This window comes from Lepisma saccharinum, chromosome 2 (genome assembly GCF_977018435.1).
Source record: "Lepisma saccharinum chromosome 2, izLepSacc3.1, whole genome shotgun sequence".
In the NCBI taxonomy this organism is placed as follows: Eukaryota; Metazoa; Arthropoda; class Insecta; order Zygentoma; family Lepismatidae; genus Lepisma; species Lepisma saccharinum.
Window position 1 is genome coordinate 8,373,415 of NC_139230.1, and position 19,222 is coordinate 8,392,636.

The 19,222-nt window shown below is 38.7% G+C and overlaps 1 protein-coding gene across 1 annotated transcript in view; it reads right to left on the bottom strand.

Annotated features, from left to right (window-relative positions):
- The window catches only part of LOC145981183 (arylsulfatase A-like), a 59,988-nt gene that overhangs the window by 1,947 nt on the left and 38,819 nt on the right, over positions 1-19,222 (bottom strand). Inside the window, exon 5 of the mRNA XM_083114305.1 lies at positions 14,306-14,550. Within this exon, the coding sequence (XP_082970431.1) occupies positions 14,306-14,550 (245 nt within the window). The remainder of the gene's footprint in view (positions 1-14,305; positions 14,551-19,222) is intronic.

A 19,222-nucleotide genomic window follows, 5' to 3' on the forward strand; every position in this document is an offset into this window, starting at 1 on the left:
GAATTGTTGGTGCCCGTTTCACTGGAGCATCTGTGAGCAAAACAGTGAAGTTATTCGGTGTAACACGAGGCACAGTCTCGAAAGTCACTGTGCACGGTGAAACAGGGTCTGCTAAGCACAATAGTGGTTGAAAGACGAAGCTGCAGGAAAGGGACCGCCGGGCCTTGAAGCGTATTGTGACGTTGCAGAAGAAAACAATGGCCTCCAAAGTGACTACAGAACTTAATCAGCACCTAAACACCCCGTGTCATGCAAAACAGTGAGGCGGGAACTGCTACAAATGGGTATCCATGGGCGTGTTGCTATTGCCAAGTCCCTAATAAATTAAACGAGTGCTCAAAGGTGACGTGCATGATGCAATGACCACAAAACTTGGATGTTGGAGGACTGGAAACATGTCATTTGGTCAGACTAGTCAATTTTACCCTCTTCCCCACTACTAGATGCGTGTTTGTATGGCAAACACCCTCGGCAGCATACGATGTGGACTGTCACTGCCCAACTGTCAAACATGGTGGCGGCTTCATTATGGTCTGGGGCATTATATCATTTTATTCGGCAGCCCCCTTGTCACATTACACAGTCGGGTCTCGTAAGCAGTGTATAGAGAACTCTTGGGTAATCACATCCACCTAATGGTGCAAACCTTATTTCCAAACCGGAATGCCATCTTCCAGGATGATAATGCCCCCATTCATACTGCTGGCACTGTTCAACGGTGGTTTCCAGAGCATGCTGATGAGGTTCAACATCTTCCCTGGCCCACCCAGTCCCCAGACCTGAATATCATCGAGCCTCTGTGGACTATTTTGGAATCCAGGGTTCGGCGTCGATTTCCATCTCCTTCGTCTCTACCTGAGCTGGAGGCTGTGCTGCATGAAGAATGGCTTCAAATTCCACTCACCACCATTCAGGACTTGTATCGGTCTATTCCGTCCCGAATCCAAGTTGTATTGCATGCTAAAGGTGGCCCAACACCGTATTAATACATGATGTTCCGACTTCCACAGGTGTTTCCATTATTTTGTCCAATACCTGTCCAGTGTTTCAATTAAAGAGGATCAAGTCATTTCTTATGTGGGGTTATTTCGTATGCAATTTTTTGTACATACTTAAGCAACAAAATAAATAGTCTTTTTATATATTTTATAAACAGAACGTCTGATCTATCATTCAAGAATTAAAGAACTGAGTTTTCCCTAATATCCATAGTCAATGAATAAGGTAGTTATTCTATGACTTTATATTTGATTGAACCATTTTTTGTTAGTTATTGAAGTGTTATGCATCTTATTTTGCCTGGGGAAGTAACAAAGAAAAGTAACAGGTCGAACCAAGGCAGGTTACTCTCCCTAGAAGAGAAATAGAGCATAACAAAATGCATTTCCCATTTCTTGCTGTTGAAGCATATGAAAATTAGATCTTGAGAGAGGACAAAGGAGTGATTTCAGACAATAATAACCGTAGTGATCACACTTCCAAAGAGGCACGAACACATTGCATTGCTTTACAAACATGATGATAATATGCAGTAACACACAAACTTGTACAACTGCATAACAATTTAAATGCAAGGAAACATCACACCCATATAGCCAACTTTGGAAATACTCTATAAAGAAGACATACTCCTTCCTTGTCATGTGTTTCAGAAGTAAAGTACACTCTAGTTCACAATCTAAAGATATAAACACTTCGTTCGTCAACATGACCACCATCGACGCAGACAGTCAAATGCAAATTAAAGTTATCAATTCTCCAGGTGTCTTATTTTTTAACACAGTTCAGAGGAAAAGCAGTTATTGACCAATAGGGACCAACTCTCCTACACATTTTGTTTAAGCTGTAGACAATTTCTTGACTCAATGCCACAAACAAATAGGTTAATCAGTTCAAAATAGAAAATCACATGAAAAAAAATTGCAAGTTTCCTTGGACCTGAGCTCGTCGCAGAGACCGAATCCCAAAAAATGGCACCTTAGCATGGACATGGTGCCCGACAGGAAACATAGTAACAAGATATGTCAACATTAGCTATGAATTTGCTATTCATGTTCATGACATAAATGCTGATGTTGTAACCAAGTACATTTTCAATGAGCAGACAAGCAGTAAGGAGAAGTGGATCCAACACTACCCTAACAAAGTAAACATCAAACAAGAAAACGAGGTTTCCAAACACACATTCGTGGACATTTTCATCAAGCACCATTGAAGAGGAAACCTAGTAACAGGGACGTCATTGGGGGGGGGGGGGCATGCAGGGGCACTGGCCCCGGCAAACGTCCACGTGGCACCAGGAAACTGTTCTATATTTGCTGGAAATTTTACTTTGATGACAAATATTGCAAAATAATTCTTCAGTAAATTTTGCTTGCAGTTTGAAACACTTCTTCAATTTTCAGTAGCACGAACCCAAGCAAGGTATTTCTTTCCTATTTCCCTGTTTCTTGCTTGTTGAACACAAACAGATGTATTGGGAGGGGATGCAGTTAATGGTTTTGTGGTTCGCCCCGGTCAGGGAAGTCTGAGACCTATTGAAAATGCACTTTTCCTCCCTGCTGCACGCCAGATCCAGGATTCCCCCAAAACCCGCACTTTCTCTTCATCTGACCCTCCACTGGCTCCATGGGTGCCGAAAGGATGACACAAACAGGAAGATTTAGCTACGGGTGGCTAGAACTTTCTGGGTTAATTATTTTATGGTTCAGAAAAGATATCCCCATGCGTTGCAAATTCCAAGCACAGAATTCTATTGCTTGTCCCTTTTTTGGCATGGGAATGAATGACATAGCGATTCTTCTCACATACACTCAACCCTCCTGCTAATGACCTGCCCTGCAAAGGAGGGGAAAGGCCACTTTCTGAAAATTCGGAGAAACATCGAAGCGGTCGATTCATCTGTTGATTTGGTTGGCAGTTTATATCTGTCAGATAGTTTGAAATATGATTTGTGGTCCGAGTGGTGCAAACTTCTGTAAAGGCGAGAAGATAGCATCAGGAAGTGTTTGTGATCTCGTTTTCCTACATCGCGAGAATGAGAAGTTGCCAGATTGTCTTCCTCTGGAAACAATGGATCAGGATCGACTGATTGACCAAATATCCAACATATTGGCATTCTAAAACAGAGTTTGACTACCACACAAGATCCTGGGTTCGACTCCCAGGGTGGTTGATCTCATGTATAATGAAGAATAAACCACATTTCAATTAAGGAAGGAAACTAGGTATGTAGCAATTGTTTTTACAGCCGTCTGCATGCTCTATAAGCATTATGTTACAAAATTTGTATATCTTTATGACTTTCTGTGATTTTTCTTCATTTAGCCTACACCTGCAAATGTGGAAGCTGCTGCTGCTTAGGTGGCTAGGTTGGCTAGACATACAAATATAATTAATCCCTACTCATACAGCGAATAATACTTATAATATAATCATGAGTTATGGAGAAGCAAATAACTTATCAAGCATTTTCCCTTTCTATTTGTTGTGCATTGGTTAACAAGGTGCACTACGATGCCAGGGGTCCTGGTTCGAATCCCGGACTGGGCATGTGTGTTCTTAATGATGGTCCTCTCATCAATTTCAAATCACTCATTTTCATCTTCATCTTCACGATTAGCCAAAAAAGTGTCAGAAAAGCGAAGTAAAGTAAACCAAATCAATCATTTATATATTTCTATATTATGCCGCTTTTCGACCTCTTGGGTTAAATGTGACGATGAGGATGAATGATGAGCCGAAGGAATGGCAATGGGACAGATATGATACAACCATACTTGTCCAATGTCCGAACCTTGAACCTCTGGTTTCGTAGCGTGTTATACTCAGTGGAATTCTTAGGAAGAAAAACTGTAAAAGTAGGGTGAAAAGAAGCAAAGTTGTACGATGCATAAAAAGCCATGTTTAGTTCTTCTAAAAACTTCCAATTATCGAGTTCGTGTTTTAAGTCCACTGTATGCACAGTAAGGCTAATCGGGGATCCGAACCACTATGTGCCTCCACCTGGTTTTGAACCCGGGACCCGTTGATTGCAAGGCAGCGACGCTAAGACTGTATCATCGAGGAGGCCGAGAAAAAACTTACAATTAGTCAGTAAAATTAATATTGATGGACAAGGCCTGGGAAGAGCTCTTTCATTCGGTTGCACATGGTCATCACATCGAGTCCCATAGTTTTGAGAGCAGAATTTGCTTTCATATCACTTTCAAGTACTTCCCAAATTATCCTCACGGTGTTGGAACAGCACAGAAATATTGGAACTAATACAAGCAGGCACATACCCAGGGACGGGTCTCGGGGGCTGCAGTCCTATCCGGAAATCCTACAAATATCTGATTTTAATAATGTGTAGTAGTAATTAAATTTACTTCATTAACAGGATTAAACAACTTGTATATTGTAAGTTGCAATATACCAAGAAATTCATCTTCCGCGCATTTACTCCTCCCCCCAACCTTTTCGTCTTTAGATGGCGGCTGCCGATTAGGTATAACCCCCTTCCGAAATCAAATTCTGGCTACTGGCCTGACCACCAGGGATCAAACCTTGAACATTTCGATTGATTGATTAATTGATTTGGTGTTTTAAGTCCACTTTATCCACAGTAAGGCTAATCGGGACTGGACCTATAGTTTAAAGTGAGATCCGAACAACTATGTGCTCCATCGGGAATCGAACCCGGGCAGGATCTTGAACCTGCCGAACCAAAGACGAGAGCATAATCATTTGAGCTTGTGGGAACTTTGGTGGGAACTTTGTTTCATCCAGTGCCATCATATATTCAGTTTTCCACACACAAATAAGATTAATTTTAAGAAATTAGAGGTGTGCATATAATTTCTTATCATCATTTCCCAAGTGAACAATCAGATGTCATAGAAGACTCGGGCCTGCCCAATACCAGATTCGATTCCGGTATGAACTGTATATATTGTATACATGAGATGCCTAGCTTGAACTCATTATGCACACATTTCATATTTGCACTGTTGCCAATTCTTGTAAACCTGGTTCCAGCATTTTATATCTAAAACCACGGAAAAGGGTTTTATCTACTTCTCAATTTTTTTCCAGCAAATTTACAAATCTAAAGACTAATAACATTGTTCTTGGTGTATAAGCCATTAAGCTAATGAGTTCATTCTGCATTTAGTTTCCCGAATAATGGCTGTGGCTTTCGCGAGAGTATATCCATAGACTATTGCGGGCTACAGAAGAAAATGATGTTCCTTTCCAATGTATTGATTGCTTGAGTTGGTGTTTTAAGTCCACTTTATACACAGTAAGGCTAATCGGGACTGGTTCTACAGTGTAATGTAGGATCCGAACCACTATCAGCATACACACACACACATACAATATAATGTATGTATACTTTATAGGCCTATATGGTGTATAAATAGTTTGTTAATTTATAATAGTTTGACAAAAAAATCTTACCTTTGGGCCCCCCCAAACTGATCAACCTAGCTACGTCCCTGCCTAGTAATGAAAATTAAAACATTAACTTGGTAACCTCCTCTTGGGTGAGAACATGATTAAGTCAATTCTTAAGAAAGAAAGAAAACAACATTAACTTATAAAGATGCAAGAGAAATGTGGGTTTTATTATGCTTTTCAAGAACCATCTCACTTCTGATGAATGGAAAATTCATCTTGGAGAGACCACCCACAGATGGTTAAGGACATCACCGCCTTGATCTCACCTAGAAAGACATCCCAAATACTTGAATTCTAATTTCCCATTTGGCATGATAATATCAGATTAACAAAATGGCTCCTTAACAGAGTGCATCATTGAGGAAAAAGTTAAAATTTACTGTAACATGTAGGCAATAGCCCTCGAGAGACAAGGCCTGCCTTCCCACTGCATGCTCCATTCCCACGTGCATCGGCAGAAGTATGTGCCAATTCAAACAGTTAAGCATTTACATGTGATCATGTCGAAGATTCTCATCTCATTGTGATAGGTTTCCCTAAACATTGTCATGCTACTCATTTGTAGCTCCACAATCTCCCCATGATGCTGGGTAGCCACAGTAACACACAAACTCCTACAACTGCATGAAGATTTAAATGCAAGGAAACATCACATCCATGCAGCCAACTTTGGAAATACTCTATAAAGAATACATACCTCTTCCTTGCTGTGTGTTTCAAGAGTACAGTTTCAAGCACACTCTTTTTCACAATCTGAAGATATAAACACTTGGATTGTTAACATGACCACTGTCAACACAGACAGTCAAATGCAAATTAAAGCTATCACTTCTCCAGGTGTCTTATTTTTGACACAGTTCAGAGAGAAACCAGTTATTGCCCAATAGAGACCAACTTGCCTACACATTTTGTTTAAGTTGTAGAGAATTTCTTGATGCAGTGCCACACTGACACCTTAGCCTGCATGGTCATAATGCATGACAGGAACCAAAGTAACGAGATATGTCAACATTAGCTATGAATTTGCTATTAATGTTGTGATGTAAATGCTGTTTGTTTTAACCAAGTACTATTACTCTAGATAGTATGTGCTGGGTTGATGGTGGCATTGCAAACAATAATTAAAATATAAAAAATGTTATGATGAAATGTGTGACTGAACACACGATTCCACTTCAAGTTGTTTGAAAGTCAGATATTCCCTTTTCTGAGAGTTGCCTCCCAATAATGTATTCTGGAATGGTTTCCATGGGTGGCTGAAGGTAATAAGTTTGCAGTGTGGAAAAACAACCAGTGGTCGGAAGTAGCGTGCTACTTGTAGCGTCGCTACTGTAGCTAGCTACAAAATTCGTAGCGGTAGCTGTAGCATCGCTACATTTTGAAAATTGTAGCTGTAGCTGTAGCAAAGCTACAAAATTCCTGTAGTTGTAGCGAAAATTTCGCTACAGCTACATTTCTTCTCTGCATTATGAGGAAACTTTTGAAAGTGACCACAGCGTTAAAAGAAATCGACAATAACGCTTACTTTTGGAAGAGGTTCATAAAGACATGGAAATACGAATAATCTAGATTATAAATATCTTGATATTGCAGATAATAGGTATCTGCATAATATACTTCATTAGTCTAGAATAAATCTAATATCCAGCTAACTAAACTGAACTGGCATATATGAATATATTCTGGCTAACGGCTATGTTTTTTTTAGCTGCATCACTATTTTGGGGAGAAACATGCCTCGTTTGCGGCAACCCTAAAACAAGGCCCAATTTGCTCCACCTCAGGAACAAGTCCTGTTGATATCCATGGTGTAAGAGGCAGGTAAATGTCATTAATCTCTGTGTAAAAAACAACTTGCAGCACAAAAACGAGCGATCCAGTCTCCACTACAATGATATAGCAATAGTGTCAGCAATCAATGGTTCAGCATTAATCATTGTTAGCATATAGGATCTCACCAGCAAGAAATTTTTGTTACAAATGTACGTAATTCTTCTATTTTTACTTCGCTTTTCTGTACCTTTTGCTAATCATGGCAATGAGGATGAATGGTTTATTTTGTTATTATCTTATCTAGAGTCGCTTTCTGCCACTTTTGGCTAATTGTGAGAATGAGGAAGAATGGTGAATGATGATGATGAGCAGTGTGGGGAATGGAGGAGCAGGAGAATCCATCCTCCCAACTAGGTGTCTTTCCTAGTTTTTGTTTTGAGTCCACTTTATGCACAGAGACAAGCTAATCCAGACTGGATCTCAACCACTAGAGCCTCCGCCAGGTATCTAACCTGGGGCCCTTTTGATTACAAGGTGACAAAGTTTCCACTGTGCCTTCAAGGAAGCATTCCCAACAGGAAACTTACATAAAGCATATCTCCACCTGTCGCTCATTTAGCTATACCAAAGAAACACTCCCCAGCTATCTTCAAAGTTAGAGCAAACATCTAATGAATTACGCTCATATAACGATCTAAGATCGTATTTTCCAGTAAGTACAACTATCATACTAGGAGCTTCTTTTGAATATCCATGTGCTTGTTTCAAGTTTTTTTTCTTATGCAGAAGTAGCGCAAAAGTAGCGAAGTAGCGAGTAGCACATATGAGTAGCATAGCAAGCTACTTTTTAGTAAATGTAGTTGTAGCTGTAGCGAAGCTACATTTTTGGACAAGTAGCGGTAGCTGTAGCAAAGCTGCTTTTAAAATGTAGCATTCTGATCACTGAAAACAACTACATCTGAACGAAAATCAGTGACAAGAAATATATGTAGCCAGTGATGGAACAAACTAAGCCACTTGCATAATAAATAAATGTTTGGCCTGTGGTACATATTAGTTATGATAAATCACAAGCATTTTAATTGCCAGTAATTAAAGCAAATGTAGTTAGATTAGTACTCAGGATGTAGTACTTCAACTCATAAGTATTGAACTCATGCTCCCTTTCAACATACCATTAAGGATCTTAGGATTAAGCTTGATAACAATTATTGCAGTTAAGCTATTTTTTTTTTTTTTTGCAAGTCTTTTGTATAAGAAACTTTAGCTATATTTAGAGAAAAAATGTTTTGTGCTAGTTTCGTAAATTCCTTATCCACCATGTAAAAAGATGAAATATAGTACTCCTCCCCTTATTTCATGTTAAGGTTTACAAGTCAAATTTACGAGGGTAATTTGGAAAGTAACCACCATTGTGGCATGGCGCTAGTAGTAGTGGGCAGAGCGCAACAGTTGTTACATCATACAATCTGTGATTCAGTAAGCTTCCAGCTGTGCTAGTGAGAGCATTGTAGTGCCACGCGTGTGCTGGTTATAACATCATAAAATGTGTGCTGCCATCAAAAATCCTGCCAAATGCAAGGTACGTGGAGTGATAAGATTTCTTTGGGCAAAAAATCTGTCAGTGGCAGACATTCATCGTGAATTGTGTGCTGTATATGGTCCAAACATTATGTGTAACTTGGGTGGCGTATCTGAACGCTGAGACAAAACAGTCAATGGCATGGGGTCATACCGGTTCTCCAAACAAGCCGAGGAAGTTTATGGCCACCATGTTTTGGGATGCTAAGGGAATCTTGCTTGTCGAATTCATGGAAGGTGGTACAACAATCACTTCTGAAGTTTACTGTAACATTTGCAGAAACTGAGAAGAGCCATCCAAAACAAATGTTGCAGTCTGTTGACATCTGGGGTTGTGTTCGTGCATGACAACGCTCGCCCTCACACTGCTCAGCAAACACAAGACCTTTTGCGCCAATTCAAATGGGACAGCGGCGGCTGCTTAATACGTGCTACCGTGCTATAGCACGTTGCTAAATTTGTTAAAATGAAAAGAAGAAAAAAGCAAATCTCACAGATGCAAGAAGTTTAATGAAGCCCCAAAGTGAAATGAAACTTCTCATGTTAAGAGCCTCAACATTTACCAGCGGCGCCACGTATTTCCCTCACGCTGTTGGGGTTATAAGGAATAGCGTACCGTGCTAAAATCTCAACAGCACGTTTTCGCCCCTTTCTCATCACTCCGCGCATGAATACTGTACACCCCCACTCCTCAATTTGTACGGGAGATAGGGTCTCAGCTCGAGAAAAATTGTCTGCTAGCGTGCTACAGGAGGATTCAGCACGGTAAGTGTGCCATCTCAAGATAAGAAGAAAGTCTACGACAACCTATTGCCTCTGTCGGAACAACGTTTCTTAATGTCATTTTCAAACGTTCTGCATGTTATCAGTGTAGACTTATGTAATGTTTGTAACATGTCATATACATTAGCAGCACCTGCAAAAAAGTTGACACTACCCCTTAGCCTTTTATCTATTTCGGTGGTAAGTTGTAAAGATTGCAACTCTGAAACTATAGTCCGTGCCTTTTTTGCTTCTGAAAGTTGATTCTGCTATGTAATTTATGTTTAGGAAGTTCTAATTTTATATTTTATCTAAATTACCTATTTTTAAATGCTAGAAATATATTTCCTTGTGTTCATGTAGCACTTCAATAGTCAAGAAACAAACTTACAGAGTACCGTCATTTTTCCCCGGCTTCCAGACCCCAAAAATTTTCCGCGTGGTTCATTGTGTTAAAATCGCGTGGCATGTGAAGGGGTGGTCATTGTTGTGAAGGATTAGCTTTTTGTTGTTGTTAGAAGTAAAAAGAGAGAGAGAGAGAGAGAGAGAGAGAGAGAGAGAGAGAGAGAGAGAGAGAGAGAGAGAGAGAGAGTGTGTGTATGTGTGTGTGTGTGTGTGTGTGTGTGTGTGTGTGTGTATGTGTGTGTGTGTGTGTGTGTGGGTGTGTGTGTGTGTGGGTGTGTGTGTGTACGTACGTACGTACGTACCATGAATTCAGTGGATTCTTTGTTGCAGCGACCTTTCTCTTCAAGAACACTTGAAGAAAAGTTGGAAATAAAAGTGCTAGGATGGCCGTTGCCAGATTTGGATCTATCGCAAAATGCAAAGGGAGGTAAGAACGCTACGCATAAAAGACGATTTAATAGAAAACTGTACGATAGTGAACCATGGCTTTGTGGGTGTGAAATGGGTATTCTTTGTAATACTTTGTAATAATGAAATGAATGAAGGGGCATTCACAAAGAATACCCATACCCGGGCCGAGACTCCAACCCGGAACTTTGATGGCGAGATCGCAAGTCGACCACTTAACGTTCGTGGCCACAGAGTGGGTGAGGTTGGATGGGGGCGGGTGGGGGGTAGGGGTCATTATAAGTACATGAAAAACAGCATAAGTTGTAGCACGCATCTTTGAAAAATCACGAGCCACCGCTGAAATGGGAGGTTTTTGATCATCCCTCGTATGGCCTGGACTTGGCTTCTTCTGATTTTCATCTGTTGACTCACATGAAGAAGTGGCTTGGGGCACAGCACTTCGCTGATGATGAGGATCTTCAAAGTGCTGTGACAGGTTGGTTGAATTCCCCGGCGGCCGAATTTTATGCAGAAGGGATTGGTAAGTTGGTGAAACGGTATGACAAGTGATTGAATTTACATGGCGATTATGTTGAAAAATAGAGGACAGCTGTACCTTTCAGATGTAAAGTAAAAATTTGTTGTATCTATGCGGGTTTTTTATTTACAGCCAAATGGCAGTTACTTTCTGAATGACCCTCGTACATGTATATTTACTTGTTGTGTAGTTTGAATTTGATTTTTTGTTTTAAGTCCACTTTTTGCACAAGGCTAATAAGGACTGGACCTATAGTTTATAGTGGAATCCGAACCAATGTGCAATGTGCCTTCATCAGGTATCACTATGCCATCGAGGAGGCTCCACACATGCCCTGTGGTGTTACATATTACTAAATTTGCTATGGAGTGATCATATTAGATATATTTATTTTTATGTTCCTTAATTGATTTCATTCTATTATAATTTCTTGCCATAAATTGAGATCTAAAAAGTAAAGTACTCCCCTGTGCATAGCACCACGCCATGAAGGCGTATAGGGGGTGTGGGGGTAACGCCCCACACTTTCTTGATCCGGTCGTGAGTAGGGGTGATGTGATCAGCATCACATCCCTGACCGCCTTTACACCCCAGGTACCCATGTTATTCGACGCTGGGTGGTTGCCGGGGCCGCTTCCATCGTTAGAAAAGTTCCCGGATTTGAACCGGCCGGGGTTAGCATGGTAGTCAGACGCGTTACCGTGGCCATATAAATTGAGATCTACAAAAATAAATTTAAAAAAAAAACATTACATACACTGACCACAGCAGTGTATATTTTAGTAAAAAGAACACCTAGCAATGTGATGTTTCAACCCTCTATCAGGTTCTTCCTCCAACTTGAAACCGAACTAAAGTGGAAATGAAAATGATTTGAAATATGAAAAATTTATATTAATTTTAATTGTGTTGCCGAAAATAGTGTTATGTAATTTATACAGTGCAATGCTTGGGCACTGTATACTTCCATAGTCTGTGAAATTGAGTGGAGATTTCCCACCTTCATGAATAAAGGTAAAATGCTGCTTGAAAGGAATAGAAAGTAGAGCTTATGCATTAGCTACTAATGTTTACTAAATATGCTATAAAAAGAAACTGTTATTAATGTGTCTCACTACTGTAGCTTCCAGGGTTTCTTAGAATTGTTATCCTTCATAGTAAGTTAAATATTATCTTCTTTTTAGGGGGTGTGTTTAATAACTTGCTCAAATGTTGGGTGCATGTAAATTAGATTTCTCTCGAAGAGGAATTTTTCAGTAAAGAAAGAGTATAGAATTTCATCACTTGCTGTTTATTGCTTGTAATCAAAAGGTAGCATGAATGATTAACAATGACTGCACAGTCTTCTATGGTGTGGATCTAATTTGAGTTCTTTCATACATGAAATGGTCTTAAAAAGAAATTGTGCTAGAATTTTGATAATTTTTTTTGGGTCCACCTTTTGCATTGCTATCATTTGAATTTTTGTAGATTTTGTGTATGTTTAATGGCTGGCTCTAAAATGTTTTTTATTTTGTACAGTGCACTGGTGTCACAAGTAGAGTGGGGGTGTCAAACCAATGGTTGATCCCCCAGGAAGTTTGCTTAGTTTAATTGTTGAAAAAGTCAAAAACTAATATTTATGATGTTGAATAGAAGAGACATATTTCTTTTACTTAGTATTGCAGCAGAATAAGCAAAGGGAAAATCAATTAGCTTTTAAAAAGCAGAGTGTAATGCACAGAACCCAGTGAAAACTTAGTGATTTCATATTCTACCAATATAAATAATATATGGTTCTGTGACAGATGTATTTATAAATTCCATAATTGAGTACTTTATGTGAAGGACAACAAAAACTTTGTGAATGAATTTTCCTCCTAATTTTCAAAGATTTCCTTCAATAAGATGGATAAGTTACAACATGATAAGGGAATTTCATTTCATTATTAAGGGGATTTCATTGCATTCATTGGTTTGAACTCTGAAAAAGTAAAGAAAAACAAGTATGTCAGATAATTGATTATGTAGTGTATCAAGTAGTAAAGTCTCTTCAAGGACATATCAATGATGATAATAATAATAATAGTAATAATGGACATAGCTTAGTAACATTGTCATCTTGCAATAAAGGGGTTCTGGTTTCGACACCTGGTGGCACATGGTACACTGCACTGACTTGGATCCTGCTTTAAACAGTAAGCCCAGTTCTTATTAACCTGAGCATAAAGTTATCTTAAAACATACTTTTGACAATAATAATAATAAGTAAGTCTTGAAGCTTTCCTGGCGATGAATGATGAAAAGATTATCTTGGGCTATCGACCAGGAGAGTTGTGAAAAAGATTCCAAGCTTTCGAGAGCATCTTCAGGGTAGAAGAAAGCTTGGAATCTTTTCCACAACTCACCTGGTCGATAGCCTGAGAGAATCTTTTCTTCATAATGATGATAATAGTTTAAAGTAATTGTTTTTATTGATTATACAGGCTCCGGCAACTAAACCTGATGGTTTTTAATTACAAATAAAAATAAAAGTGTTGCATGCAACGAAGTCAATTTAATACATGTTGTACTACATCTCAAAGCATTTTAGGAAAATAGCATGAGTGGCAGTTTCATGCAGTTTCTTGACAAGGACAGATAATTTTTTGAATAGCACACCTGTGAAGCACGGCAATTGAATCTGACTGTTTTTAAATCAACACTGAACGGAAGTTGCTCGAGGTAACAACGTTCACCGTAATCTGCATGTTCCCAGTCGGAATACCATTTTACTGTTAGTATGGAACTTCAAGGAGACTGCATTAGCAATGAAACGAACACCTGGTGGACATCGTAAGGTTTGCACTCCCAAGAACATTGAACGAGTTGGGCTGTCTGTTTTGAGGGGTCTTTCAAAAATTAAACTGTCCTTGTCAAGAAACTACATGAAACTGCTTCTCATGTTATTTTCCTAAAATACTTTGAGATGTAGTACAACATGTATTAAATTAACTTCGTTGCATGAAAGAGTTTTGTTCATATTTGTAATTAAAATCAGTCAGGTTTGGTTGTTGGACCCATTACTAGTACTTAATATATTTTATATAAACAACTCTTATCTCCCCTTCAAAATTCCTGGTGATGCCCATGGTACACTACACTGCTAATTAGTACTCTGCTTTCTGAAAAGCACAGTACAAATTGAGACTTCACCATGTATTTACAAAAATATCTGTTTTTGTAGTATGGACAATTCATATTATTCAACATAACACTTGCATGGTTCTGAGTATGACAGATTATATCAGAAAAAATAAATTCATACATGACACACGGAATGCAGAATTAATCATGGAACAAAAGCATGGATGATAAAGAAAAATTGCAAAGCTCAGAAAATATGTACTTGATGTACTATTTTGTAATAATGAAACACATATAAACTTGACTCACCTGTATTTCTGGTCCCTACCCAGATCATATCTCTCACCAGGGTCTGTGTCCAAGTCATAAAGTAAAGGAGGCTGATGTTTTCTGAGTTTGGCATCAGGCCGACATGCAAAGTCGTAGTTGTCACTTCCTGATAATGCATTGCCTTCTGTATAAAAGTGTGCTTTGTATTTTCCATAGCGGATTGCATACACTCCAGTGCTTTTTGTAGGACTTTCTGGATAATATAGAAAGCTGTCTCTAGGACTCTGAAAATAGCAAGTAAAATAGAGGATAAATAATTTCAATATTATTTGAAAATGTTCACATAACCACTTTTCTATTGTACAAAATAATGCAATAAATATTACTCTTAAAGTAGTTTTTATTCTTGAGTTGGTTCCAAAGAACTCTTCAGCTTACACTACCAAGAGATATATACACGCAACGCAGTCTCCAAAATTTTTTTGTAGATGTGGTCAGACTGTGAAAGAAAATTGAGTAGCACAATACAAATACTGTTGTATCCTAATAATATCCTGTTTTAGTACCATTTGTTATTATTATTATTTGTAAACTGGGGAGAAACTTCTACTTGAGCCACTATGTATAGGCGCCGACTCCCCCCCCCCCCCAATATTAAAGTGGGGGCAGAGCCCCCAAATAATTTTGCTTAAGAGGATCTAATGTATTATTTTGCTTCTCTTTTAAAGTTTACTCTGAATTGTGCCACATGAACTTAACTTTAAATACACATTTGAAATGTTCTAGACCATCAACTTTGGGGGCTGAGACCGCTAAACCATCAACTTTGGGGGGGCTATGACCAGAGACAGCAAAACACATGACTTATTACTATATACTAAGTATATAATTATGAGTATTGTTAACATTTTTACTAAAAAGAGTTTCAAAAGATGATGTGCATGAACTAGGGGAGTGGATGCGACATTCGGGCTACAAATGGCTCTCACATGACATTCAGAACGAGATCATTGATATATTAGGGAGATCTGTTTTGCGCTCCATGGTAGCAGATATTAAAAGTATTTTGCTATTATATTTGACGAAACTTGTGACATATCCATCCGTGAACAATTGACATTCTGCATTCGAACTGTGAATGAAAATGTTGATATTTTTGAGGAATTCATGGGCTTTTACGAGATTCCGAACACTGAGGCCAAAACTCTTTTTGACGTTGTAAAATACATTCTGGTGCGTCTGGACTTGACCATACAGAATCTGAGGGGACAGTGTTACGATGGTGCCTCTTGTATGAGGGGAAGATTTAAAGGGCTGCAAAAGTTAGCTACAGATCTGCAGCCGCAGGCTATTTATGTACACTGTGGAGCTCATAGCTTGCGTCACCAGCCCTGTATCAGAGACATAATGAATTTAGCCAACGACTTGTTAAAAACTGTTAGGGAATCCTCTAAAGGAATGCAAATATTTAGGAATATTATTGATGTGAACGAGAAGACTGGCCATTTCAAGACATTTTTCTTTCTCTTCCTCTACTGCAATGTGATGGGTCCAATAGAAGAGGTAAACTGTGAGATTCAGTCTCCATGCAGTGGTGCTACAGAATCAAAACTAAAATACCTGACTGACATCTTTCAAGAAAAGCGAATGGGTTTTGAGCAGTTCTGGCAGAAATGCACAGAGGGCAAACCCAGCCTCGTTGATGAGCCAGTTTTGGCCCGGCAATGTCACGTCATTAAGAGACTTGTAAATTCTGATGCTGCCAAACCTCAGAAGTTCTACACTCCAAAAGAGTATTATAAATCAATATACAATGACGTGTGTGACACAGTAAAATCATGTGTTAAACAAAGACATGAATCTACAGGACTACAAAAACTAGCAGCCGTAGAGAAAGAATGCATCTCAGCTGTGAACAGTTGCACAACAAACTTTGAGCAAACGCGAGAATTCTTTCGCCAAGATTTGGATGCCGATCAGTAGTGTACTCAGGATTTCATCAAGGGGGAGTTATATCTAAAACTTTTTCAAATTCACATTACCATTGTTTTATTATACTTTAATTAATTAGTTTAATTACTACTAATAATACTACTAATGCAGCTGCTGTTACTACTAATATCACTACTAGTATTAAGTAGTAGAGATCTACATAAATATATTTATGAAAGCAATAGGACAAAATTATTTTCTAGTCATTCGATTGTTAACAAATCCTTGGAGTTTTTTGTTTCTTTGTTACGAAATAATTGTCTAGTCAATGGTTATTTATTTATGATAGTCCATAAAAACAATCAAATATATTAAATTAATTGAAATAATCAAAATATGAAACTCAGCCAAGGAGCCGCAGCATGGAGCCGGGCTAGTCTAGTCTGACAACCTCGCGGGAGATCCCCGGAATTGGTTGGAATTTATCCAGCATCATATCAATGGGTACCCGAGAGCAACACTGGGGAGGGGGGGGGGATAAATGCTGCCGGAGCATGGTGCTGATCACATCACCCGCAAAATGGCCGAGATTGGGAATGTGTGGAGCCCCACCACACCACTACACGTGCTTTCATGACACGGTGCTATATGCATGGGGGAATTTACATTACCTTTACCTATGGGAACTCACCCAGGATGATGATGAGGCAGGAGAATACATGTTGCTAAATTCCACTCCACTGAGTGTATGTTTTTGTTCAAAAGGAAGTTTATAGACATTCCAACACATTTATCACTTCTAGGTGATTCACAAAGCACTTCTTCAACATTATTGAACTTTGCGGCCGCTTAGATTGTTTAGACATATCGACGGATCCCAAACTACACTGTAAAGATTTATGAGAAACACGCCAATACCGCTCTCAAAATCTACTATGCACGGGCACTATAATTCACACTTGGTTGTCTCGTTGTTCTTACCTACAAAACATTTCACAATAGTTAAGCTTATTGTAGTTCGAATTCAGAAATTCAAATGTGCCGCGCAAACAATGGGAAGGTGGACTGGTGATCGTGTGTTCTTGTAGGCTTAGCATTTGTCTACATTAGCAGCTTACAACGAACCAAGAACTTTATTTAGTTAAAGCTCATTGTTCACAGAAAAAAATGCATGTTCTTTGAACATTGTTGCAGCTGATGTACAAGACAACTTTTTTCTTTTAAATCATTGTTGCCCTCATATTTAATTTTCAAGAATTTGTGTTTATTTTCAAGGCATTCACTATTAAAGATGCGTGTGTTTGAAATGTTTCATGGGAATAATAATTCAAATTATTATTAGTAGTATTGTTAATATTATTATTACTATTTTTATTTTTATTACTGTTGCAGATCTTTGACTGTGATAAATTAGTCATTTTTAATTTTTATCTACAGCATTTTTCATAATATTTCAAAAGCTCAAGGGGGGACGGGGGGTTAAACAAGGTAACCCCCCTTGCGTACGCCACTGATGCCGATAGGCTCTCCTTACACATGTCCATGCTTGGTGATATCGCCAAACAGAAGAAAATGGACATAAGGAAGTTTATTTTGGAAGACAGAATCCTCCAGGAGCTTCTGCCTGAAGTTATCAAATTCATGATGCTCCTCCGCACTGTGCCAGTGACGACAGCCACAGCCGAAAGGTCATTCAGTGCTCTTCGCCGACTGAAGACATATTTGAGATCTACAATGGGGCAGAAGAGACTAAGCAGCTTAGCGTATTCCACATACATCAAACCGTGCTTGATAATTTGGACCTGAGACCGCTCGTTAATGAGTTCATAAGGAATATCCCAGTGCGTAGAGCAACTTTTGCTTTATTTTGAAATCATGTTCATGTGTTTTTGTTGTGTATGTCACTTTATATCTTAGTGTACATGCTAGGTATTTTTTATTATTGCAAAATTTAATTTAAAAAAGTAAAATATTGTAGCAAGAACAAAAAAGTAAAACTATTTTCCTGCGATTTATGTTAGCATTTATGTAAATAATTAAATAAAACTGTTAAATATTGTAAATATTCGTTATTTGTATGGGTACGTCAACACTAAGGTTATTTGCACCCGTCACATGTCTTTGCGGACATTAAAACAAACCCATGCCCTCGCCGGGACTCGAACCCGAGACCACCGAATCAAAGCGAGTTGAGTCGACCACCCAACACGCTCGGCTACCGAGGCCGCAATCAAACTGTTAGGTTGGCCTCTTAATGTAAATACACACTTTTCAATAAAAATGTTAATTGTTATCCAAAAAACAAATGAGCAGACACAAAAGACATAAAGAGACTGAAACATTTTCTAAACGTTTTTCATATTACATTTCATTTGCATGAGGAATATAATACTGCTTAAAAACTGCTATACGAAGACGTAATTTTTATTTTTAATAATAGAGAGGGAGTGAGTCATTCATTTATGTATTTCAGTGATCAGAGCCCCCCAATAATGTTGACAAGTCGGCGCCCCTACCACTATGTAAATGAAAATCAGGATTCGCACCGCCGCCATGTTTGCGGCAAAGCTGTTTGTCGTCTGCAAGGAAATACCCACCACGCAGCGTTCCTTACACCTGCGCCAAGAGCACGTTTGTTGTTAGTACCAGTGGCGCAGGAACGGTGGGGTACAGGTGTACATTGTACCCCCTCAAATTTTTGAAGAGGGTACTGTACCCTCCTAAATCCGTAAATCCCGTTGTACCCCCCTTAGATAATTTGACAGACGCAATGTGCTACTGTTAAAAGAACATATTTTCAATTCGCTCAATAAAAAAGGTTTAGGTATATTGTTCATAACTTACAAGCATTATCTTACTTACCACAGAAATTCAAACCATTGTAAACTTATTCTATTCTACATTGTGCTTGCTACTGTAATGTAGTTAGTTCTTGGAAACCTCTTTAAGGAGATGAAAATTGTGTAAAATTTCTGTGAAACGATGGAATGAGATAAAGTTTACTCTCAGAAAATCACGCTCCAG